We start from the raw sequence: 18,039 nt of genomic DNA, 5'->3' as shown, positions 1-18,039 counted from the left end.
CATAAATTTAAGTTTCAATATTAACCACCATTTAAGCTGTTTCTTAATTCCATTCAAAAATTGTTTATATCTCTACCTTCTTTGTTTTCTACTCTTATTCAGTCTCCACGCACCATTCACCACCCTGTCTTCCTTGTTGTATTTCTTTTATTCCTGTTCACCCAGGCAGCACTTGCCAGTTCTTATGATATGACTTTATCCAAATTCCTTCACTTGCACTGATGAAGGGCTAGTGTTGCTCAAAAGCTCTGCTAATTTTTCTGGCTGTTTTACTTTATCGTTTTGATTTTGCTCCATTGAGATCCAGCCATTGATACCCACAGCATTGTCATTTTTTCAGTATGGGCTGGAAAACTCAAACCCACAGTTAAAATGACTATTGCTTTATCCACCTATATATTATCATTTTTAATCAATTCAAATAAATAAAATGTGGTTTTATAATAGAGGTCATGAATATGTTATTGAGACCGGACCGGTTCATCCGTTTTAAGAAAACAACCGGCTGTCAATATGTAATTTTGGTGGCATCCTAAGGAAACTTCACAATGAGATAGTGTAATGTTAATTAATCGGGGGATCATTATTATCTTGAAATTACTGCCGTAATGTTGATTTATTAATTACTATTTGTTGTAAAAAAAACCTATTTGCGCATTATTAATTCTCGGTTGTTTAACAATACATAATTTAGCCACCTACATACATATAAACAAATGAACAATAGGCCTACTGTACTGGTATATGCCATTGACCTTGTAATATCGTTCACGTGCGCAACATTCAACAACGCATCATATTTGTACTAAACCACCGAGTTAACGACCTAAACCCTTAAGGTAAATGCGGTAGTGCTGAATGACCTTGAACTTTTATTTATTTTAACGTGCACTGTTAAGTACACGGGATCAACGGCTTTACATCCCATCCGAAGGACGAGGCAATGAGAGTAAAGCATCTTGCCTAAGGATGCAATTAGTATGGTACAGATAACCTCGAACCCATGCCTATCACATGCTACTGCTAGTCCGATATTACCATTACACCATTACTCTCCAGTATATACAGCACCCGCTGCGATTTCTAGACGGTCTCCCATCCAGAGCCCAACGTTGCTTAACTTTGGTGATCTGACGAGAACTGGTGTTTCAACGCAGTATGGCCGGATTAGTTAGTACATTAAAAATAAATGTCACTCATATTTGACTATGGCCTTCATTGTATTATTAGACTTACTAAAGAAAAAAAATAACCTATTGATATAGTTGTAAAACCCTGAAAAAAAAGTTATTACAATTTGTGACACGCATGTGTTACAAAGTGCGACAGCTCCGTTTATTACAAAGTGTGACAGACGGTTATTACAAATTACGACAACTTTGTTACATAGTGCGACAGGTATTACAAAGTGCAAAAAGTGTGACGCAACAGATGAGTAACACTGAGTAACCAACAACTGGTTTTATTCACATATTGGATTATCAACAAGAAATTCATATCAGTACATTAAAGACATCCAGATGAACCTTTTCACTAATGTTTTTAAATATATGAAATAAAAGAATGAATGGATGGTTAGCAATCTAAATTTGTCTTGGCACAATTATCTCAAAATCAATGCTGAGAACATTGAATGTAAAATTTAGCCAGGGCATATCAATCTTCATCAGAACTACTAGTATATTCACACAATCTCCCAATTTGACTCTGTGATGAACTAACCTTCTCAACTAGATCCATTGATTGCACACTTGTTTGTTTATTTACTATACTCATCTGCTTCGGTCCATTTGTACTAGTTTTCAAACAATGCTCATCTTTAATTAACGTTTTGTAGTTTTCCTCTTCATTTATTGAACATTTGTCAATTAGACTTTCTGAGTAAGCTTGGCTTTTGTTAGTAACAGACTTCATTTTCTTCTTGCAAACACCAATATCTGACATTGTCTGATGTCGTTTGTTTGGTGCACCAAAGGTAATGGCACTTACTGTTTTTAACACTCTACTTCCCAGCTTATCAATTAAGTTTTCAGTTCTTGCAAAATATTTTTCTGTATTTTTATTTTGTTTGGTTGTCAAACTTGAAAATATAGACTTGCATTGAATTTCCTCTCGTTTCTGTTTCTGTTTTTCATCAAAAGCTGCATAATAAAACAATTTAAAAATAAGCTTCATTAAAATGTCAATGGTTAGAAAACTATGATTATATTTGTTTAAAATTATATTGAGAATGCACAATTAGTAAGAAATGCGATATAATTATTAAACACAAAATACCTTCCTGTGTGTCATAGTACATCAATTTACATATAAACCTAAATTACCCTAAAGGCTAAATGATGGACTGTTCAGAAAATATTACACAACATTATAATGGGTCAGGTGGGTGACACAGCCAATTATTTTTTTAGAAATGCATCAATTACACAATCTAGCTTAAAAAACAGTCTAAAGTGAAAAACCCGCTATGGCTAGAGAGTTGTACACATTTATGTTTGCTGTAATGAAACATTTTATGAAAAAATTACTAGACGTACGACATTTGACCTGAACCCCATTTCTCAATATTTAAGGCCTGGCATCACAAAAGCAACGCAGAGTCGCAAGCCGAACTTTTGAGATACTGTATTTAGCCTTGAAGTTCAGAATGTGAAAAACGGCCTAACCTAACGATTTCAATAAAAACTAGATTTGAACTCGTCACTACGGACGAGTTAGGTTATCCGCAGCCCAAAAGCCACGTGCACGTCATACGTTAGAATATTGCACACAGAAAAAGATTATTATGACTACTATACTATACTATAGGTCCCTGGACCTATTTGTTTATCACAAATAGCCAATCAGTACTTAGTCTTATTTGGCCTGCTACATTATAGCAGTAGGTAGGAAATAAATGATTTGGGCTATACCAAATGCCGTTACAGTATATACAGTATAATCTTTATACGTACTATACAGTTCAGAATAGGTGAAAATAAGTGACCAAAGTTATTGACGCTTTTGAACATGACGTCATCACAAATTTAAAAATGGTAAATCATGCGAAAGATAATTGATTGACCTAGACATTATATAAAAATAGGAGGAAATAGAATACGGATAAGTAGCGATGAGCTCTACTAAATGTGATGCGCTATGACAAAAGAGACAAAAATCCTATATTTTATATTCAAGTGGCCATACGATGACGTCACAATGTCCGGTTAGCCATATTCATGCATGATTCGATATCTACAACTCATCTACTTCCAGAATATGTAATTTAAAAAAAGTTCACGACGTAGTTTAGAATTTATGACTGTTTAAAAAAGGGCATAATTTTCACAAATTTTTGAACTTTTTCAACAAAAACGTGCGCAAATTGTTCTCGTATGACGTGATTTTAAGTCGAAATTGTTTAAAAGTTGGTAAAATTACTAGAAATGGCTTGAAAAACCAAAATCTCGCAAAAAAAATTTTTGAACTTTTTCAACAAAAACGTGCGCAAATTGTTCTCGTATGACGTGATTTTAAGTCGAAATTGTTTAAAAGTTGGTAAAATTACTAGAAATGGCTTGAAAAACCAAAATCTCGCAAAAAAGGTTTTTTACGCTAAAAACTTTTTTGCGAGATTTTGGTTTTTCAAGCCATTTCTAGTAATTTTACCAACTTTTAAACAATTTCGACTTAAAATCACGTCATACGAGAACAATTTGCGCACGTTTTTGTTGAAAAAGTTCAAAAATTTGTGAAAATTATGCCCTTTTTTAAACAGTCATAAATTCTAAACTACGTGGTGAACTTTTTTTAAATTACATATTCTGGAAGTAGATGAGTTGTAGATATCGAATCATGCATGAATATGGCTAACCGGACATTGTGACGTCATTGTATGATGCGCATGCGTGGGAATTTTTGACATGCTCAAAATGACATGAAACGCGTAAAAAGTTGATTAGAAATTGATTTTTCGCATTTTTCAAATTTTAAACGCGCGTGCGCGCATAACTTCGTGTGAAACATGCCATTTTTTCCCAGTCAGTTAGCGCAAGACATAAATTAAACTTTTGTTAAGTTTCAATTAAAAATGTTATTTGGTTTTTTACCTATGTTAAATACGCGAAATTCATAAAATCGCGCGAAAATCACGTTGCGCAATTGCAAACGTCGTGAAAACCTTCGCTGCACAACTTCACGTGAATGGCGATATGTTGAGAAAGTTACGAAACGTTACGTGTGCAAGTTTTTGAGATACGCGTGACACAATAAATGGAGTAGAAGGGTGGAAGGTAAGAAATAAATACTAGATTTGAACTCGTCACTTTGACGAGTTCGGGTTATCCGTGCAAATGCAACATGCACATACTTTAAACTATGAACCTCGACAATTACTATGCCATCCTATGACATGAAATAAATATGTTTACAGTGCTGAATTGTACCTATTTTGTAGCATACAGTATTTACAGAATACACTGTATATGTTATATACAGTGTAGCATAGACGAAATTACGAGACCCATCTTTTAAATCCAATTATTAACACGATGATGTCATCAAATTGACATATAAACATAACTATTTTAGAAGCTGATTATCTAAATAATTACATTAATACAAATTTGAAGAATTTTGGGCACGTAAAAGTGAGATGCGCTCTCGTTTAAATGCAATGAACTTTTACGCAAGAGATGAAAATGACTTTTTGAATTAAACTGGCCATATGATGACGTCACAACATCTAATTGGCAAAATATTCACATGAATTTGTAACTACAATCCAATAGCTTCCAGAAAACGTTTTAATCATGATTATCACTTTTTATTCTGACGAGCTATAACAGATTAAAATTTACTGTAATGATAAAAATAAGTGCCCTACGTTATTTACATTTTTAGACATGATGACGTCATAAAAATTAAAATATTTTTAACTCATGCAAAAGATAGTTGATTGACGTAGACAATAATAAAATCTCGGGGGAAATGGAATACGTATAAGCGAGATGCGCTCTGTTGAATGTGATGAGCAATAACGAAAGAGACAAAAATCCTATATTTTACATGCGTGTGGCCATACGATGACGTCATAACATCCGAGGGGTAAAGATTCTGCATGAATTCATATCTACAACATATCTGCTTCTATATTAATTAAAAAAAATTGGGGGTAACGGTTGATCCTGAGGAGCTATAATAGATTCAAAATAGGCATAATTTTGACAAAATTTTGTCACTTTTGCAACTAAAACGCGCGCAAATGGTCTAAATCAACGTGTTCGTATGACATCATTTTAATTTGAAATTATGTCAATCTTTTTTAAAATGACTAGGAAAGGCTGTAAAATCACAATTCAAGAGAAAAAACATGATTTTCATGCTCCGTGTGCATCTTACGCGCAAAATTGTTCGCGCGCGCAGGAATTTTTGACATGCTCAAAATGTCATGATCAGCGCAGAAAGTTGATTAGAAATTAATTTTGCGCATTTTGAAATTTTAAATGCGCGTGCGCGCGTAACTTCTTGTGAAACATGCCATTTTTAATCCATAGAAAGTTTGCGCTTGATATGACTTAAATTTTCAGTAAGTGTCAATACAAAATGACTTTTGGTTTATAATCTATGATCAATCATTGAAATTCATAAAATCGCGCGTAACTTACGCTGCGCGACTCTAACGTCATATAACAAAGTTTCTTGCACATCTACAGCTACAGACCAATCATTTGACAAAGTTATACAAAGTTACGTTCACAAGCAATAGGGGATATGCGACACACAAAAATCCGGGAAAGAAAGAAGAATAACAAAGAAGATGAAAAAAAAGATATTTACAATCACATGGGTTATCCTGCAACTAAGTTGCGGATAACCAACTAGATTTGAACTCGTCACTACGGACGAGTTAGGTTATCCGCAGCGCAAAGGCCACGTGCACGTCATACGTTAGAATATTGCAAACAGAAAGACGATTATGCCATTAAAACAATTTCAGTGTGCTCTCTATTTTGTGTCACGTCTAAGTATAATACAGTATACACTATATACTGTATACATACTACATACAGTGCCGTATAGGTAAAAATAAGTGATCAAAGTTATTTATGCTTTTGAACATGATGACGTCATCACAATTTTAAAAATGGTGAATCATGCGAAAGGTAATTGATTGACCTAAACAATATAAAAAAAAATGGGGAAATGGAATACGGATAAGTGGAGATGCGCTCTATTAAATGTGATAAGCTATGACGAAAGATACAAAAATCATATATTTTATATTCAAGTGGCCATACGATGACGTCACAATGTCCGGTTAGCCATATTGATTCATGATTTGATATCTACAACTCATCAACTTCCAGAATCTGTAATGTTAAAAAATGTCACCACGTAGTTTGAAATCTATGACATTTTAAAAAAAGGCATAATTTGACAAATTTTTGAACTTTTTCATCAAAAACGCGCGCAAATTGTTCAATTTAACGTGCTCGTATGACGTGATTTTAAGTCAAAATTATTTGAAAGTTGGTAAAATTACTAGAAAAGGTTGGAAAAACAAAAATCAAGCAAAAAAAAAAGATTTTATGCACTACGTATGCACGCGCGCGTAAAAAATTGCGCACGCGTCAGAATTTTTGAAATGCTCAAAATGACATAAAACGCGTAGAAAGTTGATTAGAAATTGATTTTTCGTATTTTGAAATTTTAAACGCGTGTGCGCGCGTAACTTTCTGTGAAACATGCCATTTTTAATCCATAGAAAGTTTGCGCATGGTATGACTTAAATTTTCACAAAGTTTCAATACAAAATGACTTTTGGTTTTTAATCTATGATCAATCATTGAAATTCATAAAATCGCGCGTAACTTGCGCTGCGCGACTCGAAATTCATAAAACAAAGTTTCTTGCACATTTACAGCTACAGGTCAATCTTATGACAAAGTTATACAATCTAATGTTGGCCAGAATTAGAGATATGCGTGCAACAAAATTCGTGGAAAGAAAGAAGAATATAGAAAAACTAGATTTGAACTCGTCACTTTGACGAGTTCGGGTTATCCGCGCAAACGCAACATGCACATACGTTTAAAATATATGAACGCCGACAATTATTATGCCATCCTATGACATGAAATAAATATGTTTACAGTGCTGAATTGTACCTATTATGTAGCATACACCATATTACAGTATTTTACAGAATAAACTGTATATGTTATATACAGTGTAGCATAGACAAAATTACGAGACCCATCTTTTAAATCCAATTTTTAACACGATGACGTCATCAAATTGACATATAAAGATAACAATTTTAGAAGATAATTATCTAAAAATTTACATTAAAACAAATTTGAAGAATTTTGGGCACGTAAAAGTGAGATGCGCTCTCGTTTAAACGCAATGAACTTTTACGCAAGAGATGAAAATATGACTTTTTGAATTCAACTGGCCATATGATGACGTCACAACATCTGATTGGCAAAATATTCATATCAATTCGTATCTACAATCCAATAGCTTCCAGAAAACGTTTTAATCATGATTATCACATTTTATTCTGACGAGCTATAACAGATTAAAATTTACTGTAAAAATGAAAATAAGTGATCCACGTTATTTACATTTTTAGACATGATGACGACATAACAATTAAAATATTTTTAACTCATGCGAAAGAGAGTTGATTGAAGGAGACAATATCAAAATCTCGGAGGAAATTTAATACGTATAAAGCGAGATGCGCTCTGTTGAATGTGATGAGCAATAACAAAAGAGACAAAAATCCTATATTTCACATTCGTGTGGCCATACGATGACGTCATAACATCCAAGAGGTAAAAATTCTGCATGAATTCATACTACAACATATCTGCTTACATATTAAATTAAAAAAATTGGGGGTCATGGATGATCCTGAGGAGCTATAATAGATTCAAAATTGGCATTATTTTGACAATATTTATAACTTCTTCAACTAAAACGCGCGCAAATGGTATAAATCAACGTGTTCGTATGACGTCATTTTAATTTGAAATGATGTCAATCTTTTTTAAAATGACTAGGAAAGGCTGGAAAATCATAATTCAAGTGAAAAAACATGATTTTCATGCTCCGTGCGCACCATACGCGTAAACTTTTTCGCGCGCGCGGAAATTTTTGACATGCTCAAAATATCATGATCAGCGTAGAAAGTTGATTAGAAATTAATTTTGCGCATTTTGAAACTTTAAATGCGCGTGTGCGCGTAACTTCTTGTTAAACATGCCATTTTTAATCCATAGAAAGTTTGCCCTTGATATGACTTAAATTTTCACTAAGTGTCAATACAAAATGACTTTTGGTTTATAATCTATGACCAAACATTGAAATTCATAAAATCGCGCGTAACTTACGCTACGCGACTCTAACGTCATATAACGAAGTTTCCTGCACATCTACAGCTACAGATCAATCTTATGACAAAGTTATACAATCTTATGTTGACAAGGGTGAGAGATATGCGTGCAACAAAATTCCGGGAAAGAAAGAAGAACAAAGATGATGAAAAAAAAAGATATTTACAATCACATGGGTTATCCTGCAACTAAGTTGCGGATAACCAAAAAAAAAAAAAGATCCTGACAATAACAAGGGGTTATCCGCCAAGTGCGGATAACCAATAAAACAATACTATAAACACTTAACTTTAACATATCAAACATTGAAAATCATTAAGAAATTGTATTTTTGTTCACTCAAAGATCAACTTTCTTTTGTAAACAAACCGCTAACCCGAATCAGGTCATGTTTGGTACCTATCTGTTCGAAAATATATCAGCTACCATAATCTTTAACAACCTAAGGTATTTTTTTTAATCTAGCCAATGGAAATTGGTTTTACTAAATGGTAGGCCCGCTTCGCGTACCATCTAGGTCGTGTCCACAGATGGTTCTCGAATACACAGTAATTTCAGCTTTAAAAAACTGGAGATTTCAAAACGTACCGCAGGACTATAAATACATTGTCGTTTTCAGAAACAAATAAATAGACACGATGATTAATGTAGAATGGAATTAATTAAAAATTAGGCCTACAGTACTTCCGAAAGAGAAAGTTGTCTTAAAAATGAGTCCAAATTTTTTATTTGAACTTGAATGAACTTGAATTTGAACAAACCCAATTTGTGTTTTGTATATAACATTAGAGTTGAGGGATGGGGAAGCGGATGGGAAGAACAATTTTAAATATATTCTTTATCCACTCAGTAACGAAATATTGTTTTAAATGTTTTATAGGCCTATCAATAATATACCACTAAACACAGTAAAACATTTACGATTTAATACTTTTTTAAAACTGTCCCTGTTATAGTCGATTGAAATAGTAAAGTACATGTAACGATACACCACTACGACGTTTATATTTTTTATAACTATTAGTTAATACAAACATTGAGAAGCAACTGTCAGTAATAAAGTATTTGTATATTATGTGTTTATATATCCAGCAGTAGAGCCTACCCACAGTCACAGTAATAAATGTTCTTTGTATATGTGTTTATATATCTAACAGTAACCACATTCACAGTTAGAAAATTTCAATTCAAATGGCGACCAAAAATGGTTACAATATTGTCAAAGTATTGCAATACTATATCTCAGTTTTAAGTTTATTCTCCGAGGGCCCATAAATTTACCTACTTGTGTTAAACCAAGGGCTCATAAATTTACCTACAAACTGGGAGTCTGAGAGATTGGAATGTTCCATTCATCGCAAATCAATACATTTGTATAAACGTATTATTAAATCTATCAAAATAGTATTCTTTTTTTTTTCTTTTTTTTTTTTTTTTTTCATATTATTGTGTGCAGGTATTTTTCAAGAGGACATCCATTAGACAGTGTATACCATGTTCCATGTTCGGAAAACACCCCTATTTGGGGCAAATCGTTGAACCTAAATGCGTTCTTCATTGTCAATAACTAATTTCTAACTCAATTTAATTAGTAAACAGGGTTACATCAGGTGGTTATAATCAGTACTGAGATTCTAACCAACTTTATATACCATCGAATAAACATACCAGAAATAATGATTTTGCCCTTACGTAAATTTATATATAGATTAAGGTGTTAGGTTGCTGAAATTTCTAACAAGAATTTGTGAATCCTTGACTGTGATTGGCTATAGAGATAAATTACACTCTCTGATTGGCGGACGCTTTTATTTACAATGAAACAGCATGGCTTCTATCGTAGTTTCTCGAATGAAAGTTTCAAGATTTTGTGAATATTTAGGAAGTTAATCGTTATTTTTATCCATATATTTAAAAAAAAATTTTTTAAATATAATATTATGTACCACACAGTGATGTATTTTCAACTAGTTTGCCGTTATTGAGAAGAAAATAGCAAGTTTTGACAGAGAGTCTTGTCGCGTTGGGCTAGGCTAGGCCAAGCTAATTGGTGTCGCTACTTCATTGTTGACACTACGCCGATTTTGTGATGCCTCATTTGCATAATTATAATGCAACTATTAAAATGTCTGTAAAGACTTTGTTTTGGCTTTAACCCAAAACCACCATAGGACTTTTTAGTAATTTTCAAAATCACATCTTTTATTTGTCACTCTCTCGAAAGTATGCAAATTAGTAGTACTATTCAGAAAACATGTACCATACTCACACAGTTTTTCCACGGACGGAATTTGGACAAAACATGGTTAATTGGGTAATGATAGGACAGCCCACATTCACTCACTCATTACGGCATTGAGTAATACATCTCTCTAGTGAACTGCTTTTACTTTGAAGACAAAAGGGCCAAGGCATTCCTTATTATGAAACAATAGCTATTTGTGTTTCTATTAAATGAAAAAAAAATTGCTGTGTGATTCCTCATGCTTTTATATTCGGCAAAATAACTACGTAATTGTGATATTTGATTACATTGAAAACACATTTCAGCTTGAAGAATCATTTTATTATTAATTGGAATGTAGTTTTTGTTACACGAAGTTGGAATCTTTTGTTCTATGAATGAACATGCTTGTCGAGGTTTACGTAATGATCTAGCCCTAGCATAATGGTTTTCAAGATATGGGAAGACAGTAATTTCACGGGTCCTCTTATTTGCATATTTCATTTAACTTGTACTACTAATTTGTATACTTTTAAGGTGTGTGACAAAGGTGTGATTTGGGAATTACAAAGCAGTCCTATGCTGGTTATTGGAAACCTGTATCTAAATCATTTGAGGCCAAAAACAAAGACTCTACAGACATTTTAGTCGCATTATGCATGCAAACATTGATAAACGGTTTAGAGGGTCAAATGTTGTACTTTCATTAGAGCAAATTAATATAAATATACATCCTGAATATAAGTGAAAATCAACTCTGTAACCCTGTATTTTCACCTTAACTGTAGATGAGTGACAGAGAAATTTTCATATGTGATTATTAAAAAAGAAAAATCTCTGTTTGCAATTTGTTCCAATCAAAATGCTAGATTGCCTAGCATAAAATGGTGTTTTTCCACCTTGTTACCGTATGCTAGATGAACTTACATACTGTGTATAAGTATATAAAAAGATACCTAAATTACATGGTATGTTAACTTTTTTATCAAGAGTACACATTAACACACAATAATACTATATTTAGATTCCTTAAGATCTCCCCTTTACAAAAATACCTTGGTTTTCAAAATTGGACATGCATTTCGTGAGATACAGCTATTTGAAATGTGGCGGCCACCAATTTTTCGTTTAAAAGAACCACTAGTCCGATGAAGTTAAAATTAGAAACTTTGACTTGAATCCGATGAATGAAATCATAACAAATGTTAGAAGTAAAACAATTCCCAATATATTGTCTTTGTTTTTTTGTTTTTAGCTAGCAGAAATAGGTATACATACACTTTACAACGTTGTATTTCATAAGAGCTGCTAACTCTTTATCTTCTTCCCTTTCTGCTAAAATGTCAATATCCAATGAACTCTTTGAAAGTAATTCAGCATCAGCTGTACTATTTGCTTCAATTTTCTTTCTCTCTGCCTGAAAGAGAAGTTAAATAGAAATAATTTATCATAATAACCTGTAGATAATGACTTGTAGAAGAGCATTTGTGTGAGAAAGTAGCTGAAATATTAGGATATCTATCATAATCCTGTTATTACCCATTGGCATGCTCATCAAAAGATTATTAACATTGCTAATAATCTTTTGATGAGTTATAAATAATGGCATCGTTTATTACAACCTAGACAAACTCAATATTTTCATGCTTGACGTAAGCAGAGTATTTTCTATTAGCTTCCAAACACTTCATCATGACTCTCCACCCTGAAGCAAAAGTGTAAGTAGAAAATTTAATGCTGCAGTTGTTGTGACAAGGTGTTTAGACTATGTGTAGGTTTTAATGCTAATGGAAAAATTAGATTGAGGTTATGTTTATTGCTTGTGTTTTTTTGGTAACAGTTAGGGACCTTAAAAGATCACCTATTGTTATTTTACAAAATCTTATTACTTTTCTTCTCTTTATTTCTTTTGTGTACCAATTATCTAAAAAGTTTTTACATTATCTTTATCATAGTAAAACTTAGCCATGATAAGCTTTTTTGCGTGATCACTCAACCGCGACATCATCAGGACGCCATTTTCTGAATTTACCATATCAATCATATTTCATAACTGCACATGCTAAGGTCAAATTTGCTTTCGCAAAAGGTCGTCGTTTCTTTCGCGAAAAATTGCAAATTCTTTAGCAAATTTTTTAAAACCATGAAAATGGCCACACTTTTTGGTAAATACATTTAGGCCATCGGGTGAAAATCCTGTCGTTCAATCCTGTTCTAATGTTTGGGTAATAAGCAAACACCTTATAGTAATTATTTTAATAATATTTTAAAAGTAACTAGATTTGAACTCGTCACTACGGACGAGTTAGGTTATCCGCAGCGCAAAGGCCACGTGCACGTCATACGTTAGAATATTGCGCACAGAAAAACGATTATGCCATTGAAACAATTTTAGTGTGCTCTCTATTTTGTGTCACGTCTAAGTATATATACAGTATACACTATATACTGTATACGTACTACATACAGTGCAAAATAGATGAAAATAAGTGACCAAAGTTATTGACGCTTTTGCACATGATAACGTCATAAAAATTTTTAAAATGGTGACTCATGTGAAAGATAATTGATTGACCTAGACAATATAAAAAAATGGAGGGCAATAGAATACGGATAATTGGAGATGCGCTCTATTAAATGTGATGAGCTATGACGAAAGAGACAAAAATCCTATATTTTATATTCGAGTGGCCATACGATGACGTCACAATGTCCGGTTAGCCATATCGATTCATTATTCAATATCTACAACTTGTCAACTTCCAGAATCTGTAATTTAAAAAAATTTCACCACGTAGTTTAGAATCTATGACTTTTTTAAAAAAGGCATAATTTTTACGAATTTTTGAACTTTTTTATCAAAAACGCGCGCGAATTGTCCAATTCTACGAGTTCGTATGACATGATTTTAAGTCAAAATTGTTTAAAAGTTGGTAAAATTACTAGAAAAGGCTGGAAAAACAAAAATCAAGCAAAAAAAAGGTGTTTTTGCGCTAAGTGCGCACGCAAGCGTAAAAAATTGCGCGCACGTGGGAATTTTTGACATGCTTAAAATGCCATGAAACGCGTAGAAAGTTGATTAGAAATTGATTTTTGGTTATCCGAAACGAAGTTGCTGATAACCTTTTGTGATTGTACGAAATCATCATCAACATCAACTTTTTATTAGTTATCCGCATTCAGCGGATTACTCCTTGTAACTGTATGAAATCATCTTCTTTTTTTTCTGTATTATTAGTTATCCGCATTCAGCGGATAACTCCTCGTAATCGTCCTGTTACTTTTTTTAGTTATCCGCACTTGGCGGATAACTCCTTGTGATTGTATGGGATCATCATTTTTTTTTTTTTTCTGTATTATTCTTATTTCTTTCCTTCCATTTTTGTGTAGAGCATTTCTCTAACATGTGTAAACATAACATTTCGTAACTTTGACAACATGTGGGCATTTATGTGAAGTTGTGCACCTCCTATTTTTGAATGACGTCAGAGTTGCGCAACGTGACTTACGTGCGATTTTATGATTTTTTATGATTGATCATAGACTAAAAACCAAGCATAAATTTGTTTTGAGACTTTGTGAAAATTTAAGTCATATCAAGGGCAAACTTTTTGTGGATTAAAAATAGCATGTTTTACAAGACGTTACGCGCGCACGCGCATTTCTTCTCTATTTTTGTGTCTCGCGTATCTCAAAAACATGTAAACATAACATTTCATAACTTTGTCAACATATGGGCATTCACATGAAGTTGTGCACCTCCTATTGTGAATGACGTCAGAAATGTGCAACTTGACTTACGTGCGATTTTATGAATTTCGCGTATTTAACATAGATTGAAAACCATATAACAATTTAAATTGAAAACAAAAGTTTAATTTATATCATGCGCTAACTTTTTGTGCACTAAAAATTGCATGTTTTACACAAAGTTACATGCGCACGCGTATTTAAAATTCAAAAAGCGCAAAATTAATTTCTAATCAACTTTCTACGCTGATCATGACATTTTGAGCATGTCAAAAATTCCCATGCGCGCGAACAATTTTATGCGTGTGGTGCGCACGTAGCGCTAACAATTTTTTTTTCCGATTGGATTATGTTTTTCCAGCCTTTTATAGTAATTTTACCAATTTTAAAACAATTTCGACTTAAAATTACGTCATACGAGCACGTCAAATTGTACAATTTGCGTTTATTTTTAATGAAAAAGTTCAAAAATTCGTCAAAATTAAGCCCTTTTTTAAACAATCATAGATTCTAAACTAATTAGTTATCCGCACTTGGCGGATAACTCCTTGTTATTGTATGGGATCAATATTTTTTTGGTTATCCGCAACTTAGAAGTTGCGGATAACCCTTGTGATTGTAAATATCTTTTTGTTCTTCTTTCTTTCCCGGAATTTTGTTGCACGCATATCTATCATCCTTGTCAACATAAGATTGTATAACTTTGTCAAAAGATTGACCTGTAGCTGTAGATGTGCAAGAAACTTCGTTATATGACGTTAGAGTCGCGCAGCGTAAGTTACGCACGATTTTATGAATTTCAATGATTGATCATAGATTATAAACCAAAAGTCATTTTGTATTGACATTTAAAATTTCAAAATGCGCAAAATTAATTTCTAATCAAGCTGATCATGACATTTTGAGCATGTCAAAAATTCCCACGCGCCCGAAAAAAATTACGCGTAAGGTGCGCACGGAGCATGAAAATCATGTGTTTTTCTCTTGAATGAAGATTTTACAGTCTTTCCTATCATTTCAAATTAAAATGACGTCATACGAACACGTTGATTTAGACCATTTGCGCACGTTTTAGTTTCAAAAGTGACAACATATTGTTAAAATTATGCCTATTTTTAATCTATTATAGCTCCTCCGGATCATCCATGACCCCCAATTTTTTTAATTTAATATGTAAGCAGATATGTTTTAGATATGAATTCATGCAGAATCTTTACCCCTCGGATTTTATGACGTCATCGTATGGCCACACGAATGTAAAATATAGGATTTTTTACTCTTTCGTTATTGCTCATCACATTAAATAGAGCGCATCTCACTTTTACGTGCCCAAAATTCTTCAAATTTGTTTTAATGTAATTATTTAGATAATTATCTTCTAAAATTGTTATCTTTATATGTCAATTTGATGACGTCATCGTGTTAATAATTGGATTTAAAAGATGGGTCTCGTAATTTTGTCTATGCTACACTGTATATAACATACAGTTTATTCTGTAAAATACTGTAATATGATGTATGCTACATAATAGGTACAATTCAGCACTGTAAACATATTTATTTAATGTCATAGGATGACATAATAATTGTCGAGGTTCATATGGTTAAGTATGTGCATGTTGCGTTTGCGCGGATAACCCGAACTCGTCAAAGTGACGAGTTCAAATCTAGTTTTTCTGTATTATTCTTCTTTCTTTCTCGCTATTTTTGTGCAGCGCGTTTCTCTAAAATGTGTAAACATAACATTTCATAACTTTGACAACATGTGGACATTTACCTGAAGTTGGTCACCTCCTATTTTTGAAAGACGTCAGAGTTGCGCAACGTGACTTACGCACGATTTCATGATTTGTTATGATTGCTCATAGATTAAAAACCAAACGTAAATTTTTTTTTGATACTTGGTGAAAATTTAAATCATATCAAGGTCAAACTTTCTACGGATTAAAAATGGCATGTTTCACAAGAAGTTACGCGCGCACGCGCATTTAAAATTTTAAAATGCGCAAAATTAATTTCTAATCAACTTTCTACGCTGATCATGACATTTGAGCATGTCAAAAATTCCCACGCGCGCGAAAAATTTTACGCGTAAGGTGCGCACGGAGTATGAAAATCATGTTTTTTCTCTTGAATTATATTTTTCAAGCCTTTCCTAGTAATTTTGAAAACGATCTAGACCTTTTCCACTTTAAATAACGCCATACAATACGCCTACATTTAAAAGTAACACATCCAAATGCCAACTTTAAGTCAATGGCTACCAGATGTCTCTGTGAGACGGTTATTTGAACCAGTACCAGTACCAGTATACGAACACGTCGAATTAGACAATTCGCGCGCGTTTTTAATGAAAAAGCTTAAAAAATCGTCAAAATAATGTCTTTTTTAAAACAGTCATAGTTTCTAAAGTAAACCGTGAACTGTTTATTTTTATTACAAAATCTAGAAGTTGATGAGTTGTAGATATCGGATCATGCATCAATAAGGCTAAAAAAACATTGTGACGTCATCGTATGGCCACCCGAATATAAAGTATAGGATTTTTGTCTCTTTCGTTATTGCTCATCACATTCAATGTAGCGCATCACGCTTATCTGTATTCTTTTTTCTCCGAGATTTTAATATTGTCTAGGTCAATCAACTATTTTTTGCATGAGATAAAAATATTTTAATTTTTATGACGTCATCATGCCTAAAAATTTAAATTACGTGGGTCATTAATTTCATCTTTACAGTAAATTTTAATCTGTAATAGCTAGTAAGAATAAAATGTGATAATCACGATTAAAACATTTTCTGGATGCTATTGGATTGCAGATACGAATTCATGTGAACATTTTGCCAATCGGATATTGTGACGTCATCATATGGCCACTTGACTTTAAAAAGTCGTATTTTCATCTTTTGCGTCATAGTTCATTACATTTAAAAGAGCACGCATCAATATTTCACGTATTCAAATTTCTTCTACACGTTAATATTTTGTTGTTGAGATAATTTCCTTCCAAAATTGCTACCTTTGCATTTCATTTTGAATCCGTTAACATGTTTATTGTTAAAAATTGGAATAAATAGCGAGTCCCGTAATTTCACATATTCTATACTATGTATACAGATTATACTGTGTATACGATATGACACAAAATAACAGAATTCAGCAATAAAAACATATCATATTCTTCAGTTCAGGTCATAATGCCATAATCTTTTTCTGTGTGCAATATTCCAACGTATGACGTGCACGTGGCGTTTGTGGTGCGGATAACTAACTCGTCAAAGTGACGAGTTTCATGTCTAGTTTCTTATTTCTTTCTCCCTCATTTTTGTGTCTCACGTATCTCAAAAACTTGTAAACATAACATTTCATAACTTTGTCAACATATGGGCATTTACGTGAAGTTGTGCACCTCCTATTTTTGAATGACGTCAGAGTTGCGCAACGTGACTTACGTGCGATTTTATGATTTTTTATGATTGATCATAGACTAAAAACCAAGCATAAATTTGTTTTGACACTTTGTGAAAATTTAAGTCATATCAAGGGCAAACTTTTTGTGGATTAAAAATGGCATGTTTTACGAGACGTTACGCGCGCACGAGCATTTCTCCTCTATTTTTGTGTCTCGCGTATCTCAAAAACGTGTAAACATAACATTTCATAACTTTGTCAACATATGG

At 33.0% G+C, this 18,039-nt stretch overlaps 1 protein-coding gene across 1 annotated transcript in view; it reads right to left on the bottom strand.

The window, feature by feature from the left end:
• Positions 1-1,436: 1,436 nt before the first annotated feature.
• The window catches only part of LOC144845556 (coiled-coil domain-containing protein 130 homolog), a 35,487-nt gene continuing 18,884 nt past the window's right edge, over positions 1,437-18,039 (bottom strand). The window contains exons 5-6 of the mRNA XM_078702970.1: positions 11,887-12,025; positions 1,437-2,141 (exon numbers count right to left, since the gene is read on the bottom strand). Coding sequence (XP_078559096.1) covers positions 1,657-2,141; positions 11,887-12,025 — 624 coding nt within the window. The 3' untranslated portion in view covers positions 1,437-1,656. The remainder of the gene's footprint in view (positions 2,142-11,886; positions 12,026-18,039) is intronic.

This window comes from Antedon bifida, chromosome 6 (genome assembly GCF_963402885.1).
Source record: "Antedon bifida chromosome 6, ecAntBifi1.1, whole genome shotgun sequence".
NCBI lineage: Eukaryota > Metazoa > Echinodermata > Crinoidea > Comatulida > Antedonidae > Antedon > Antedon bifida.
This window is presented reverse-complemented; position numbering and strand designations above follow the sequence as displayed.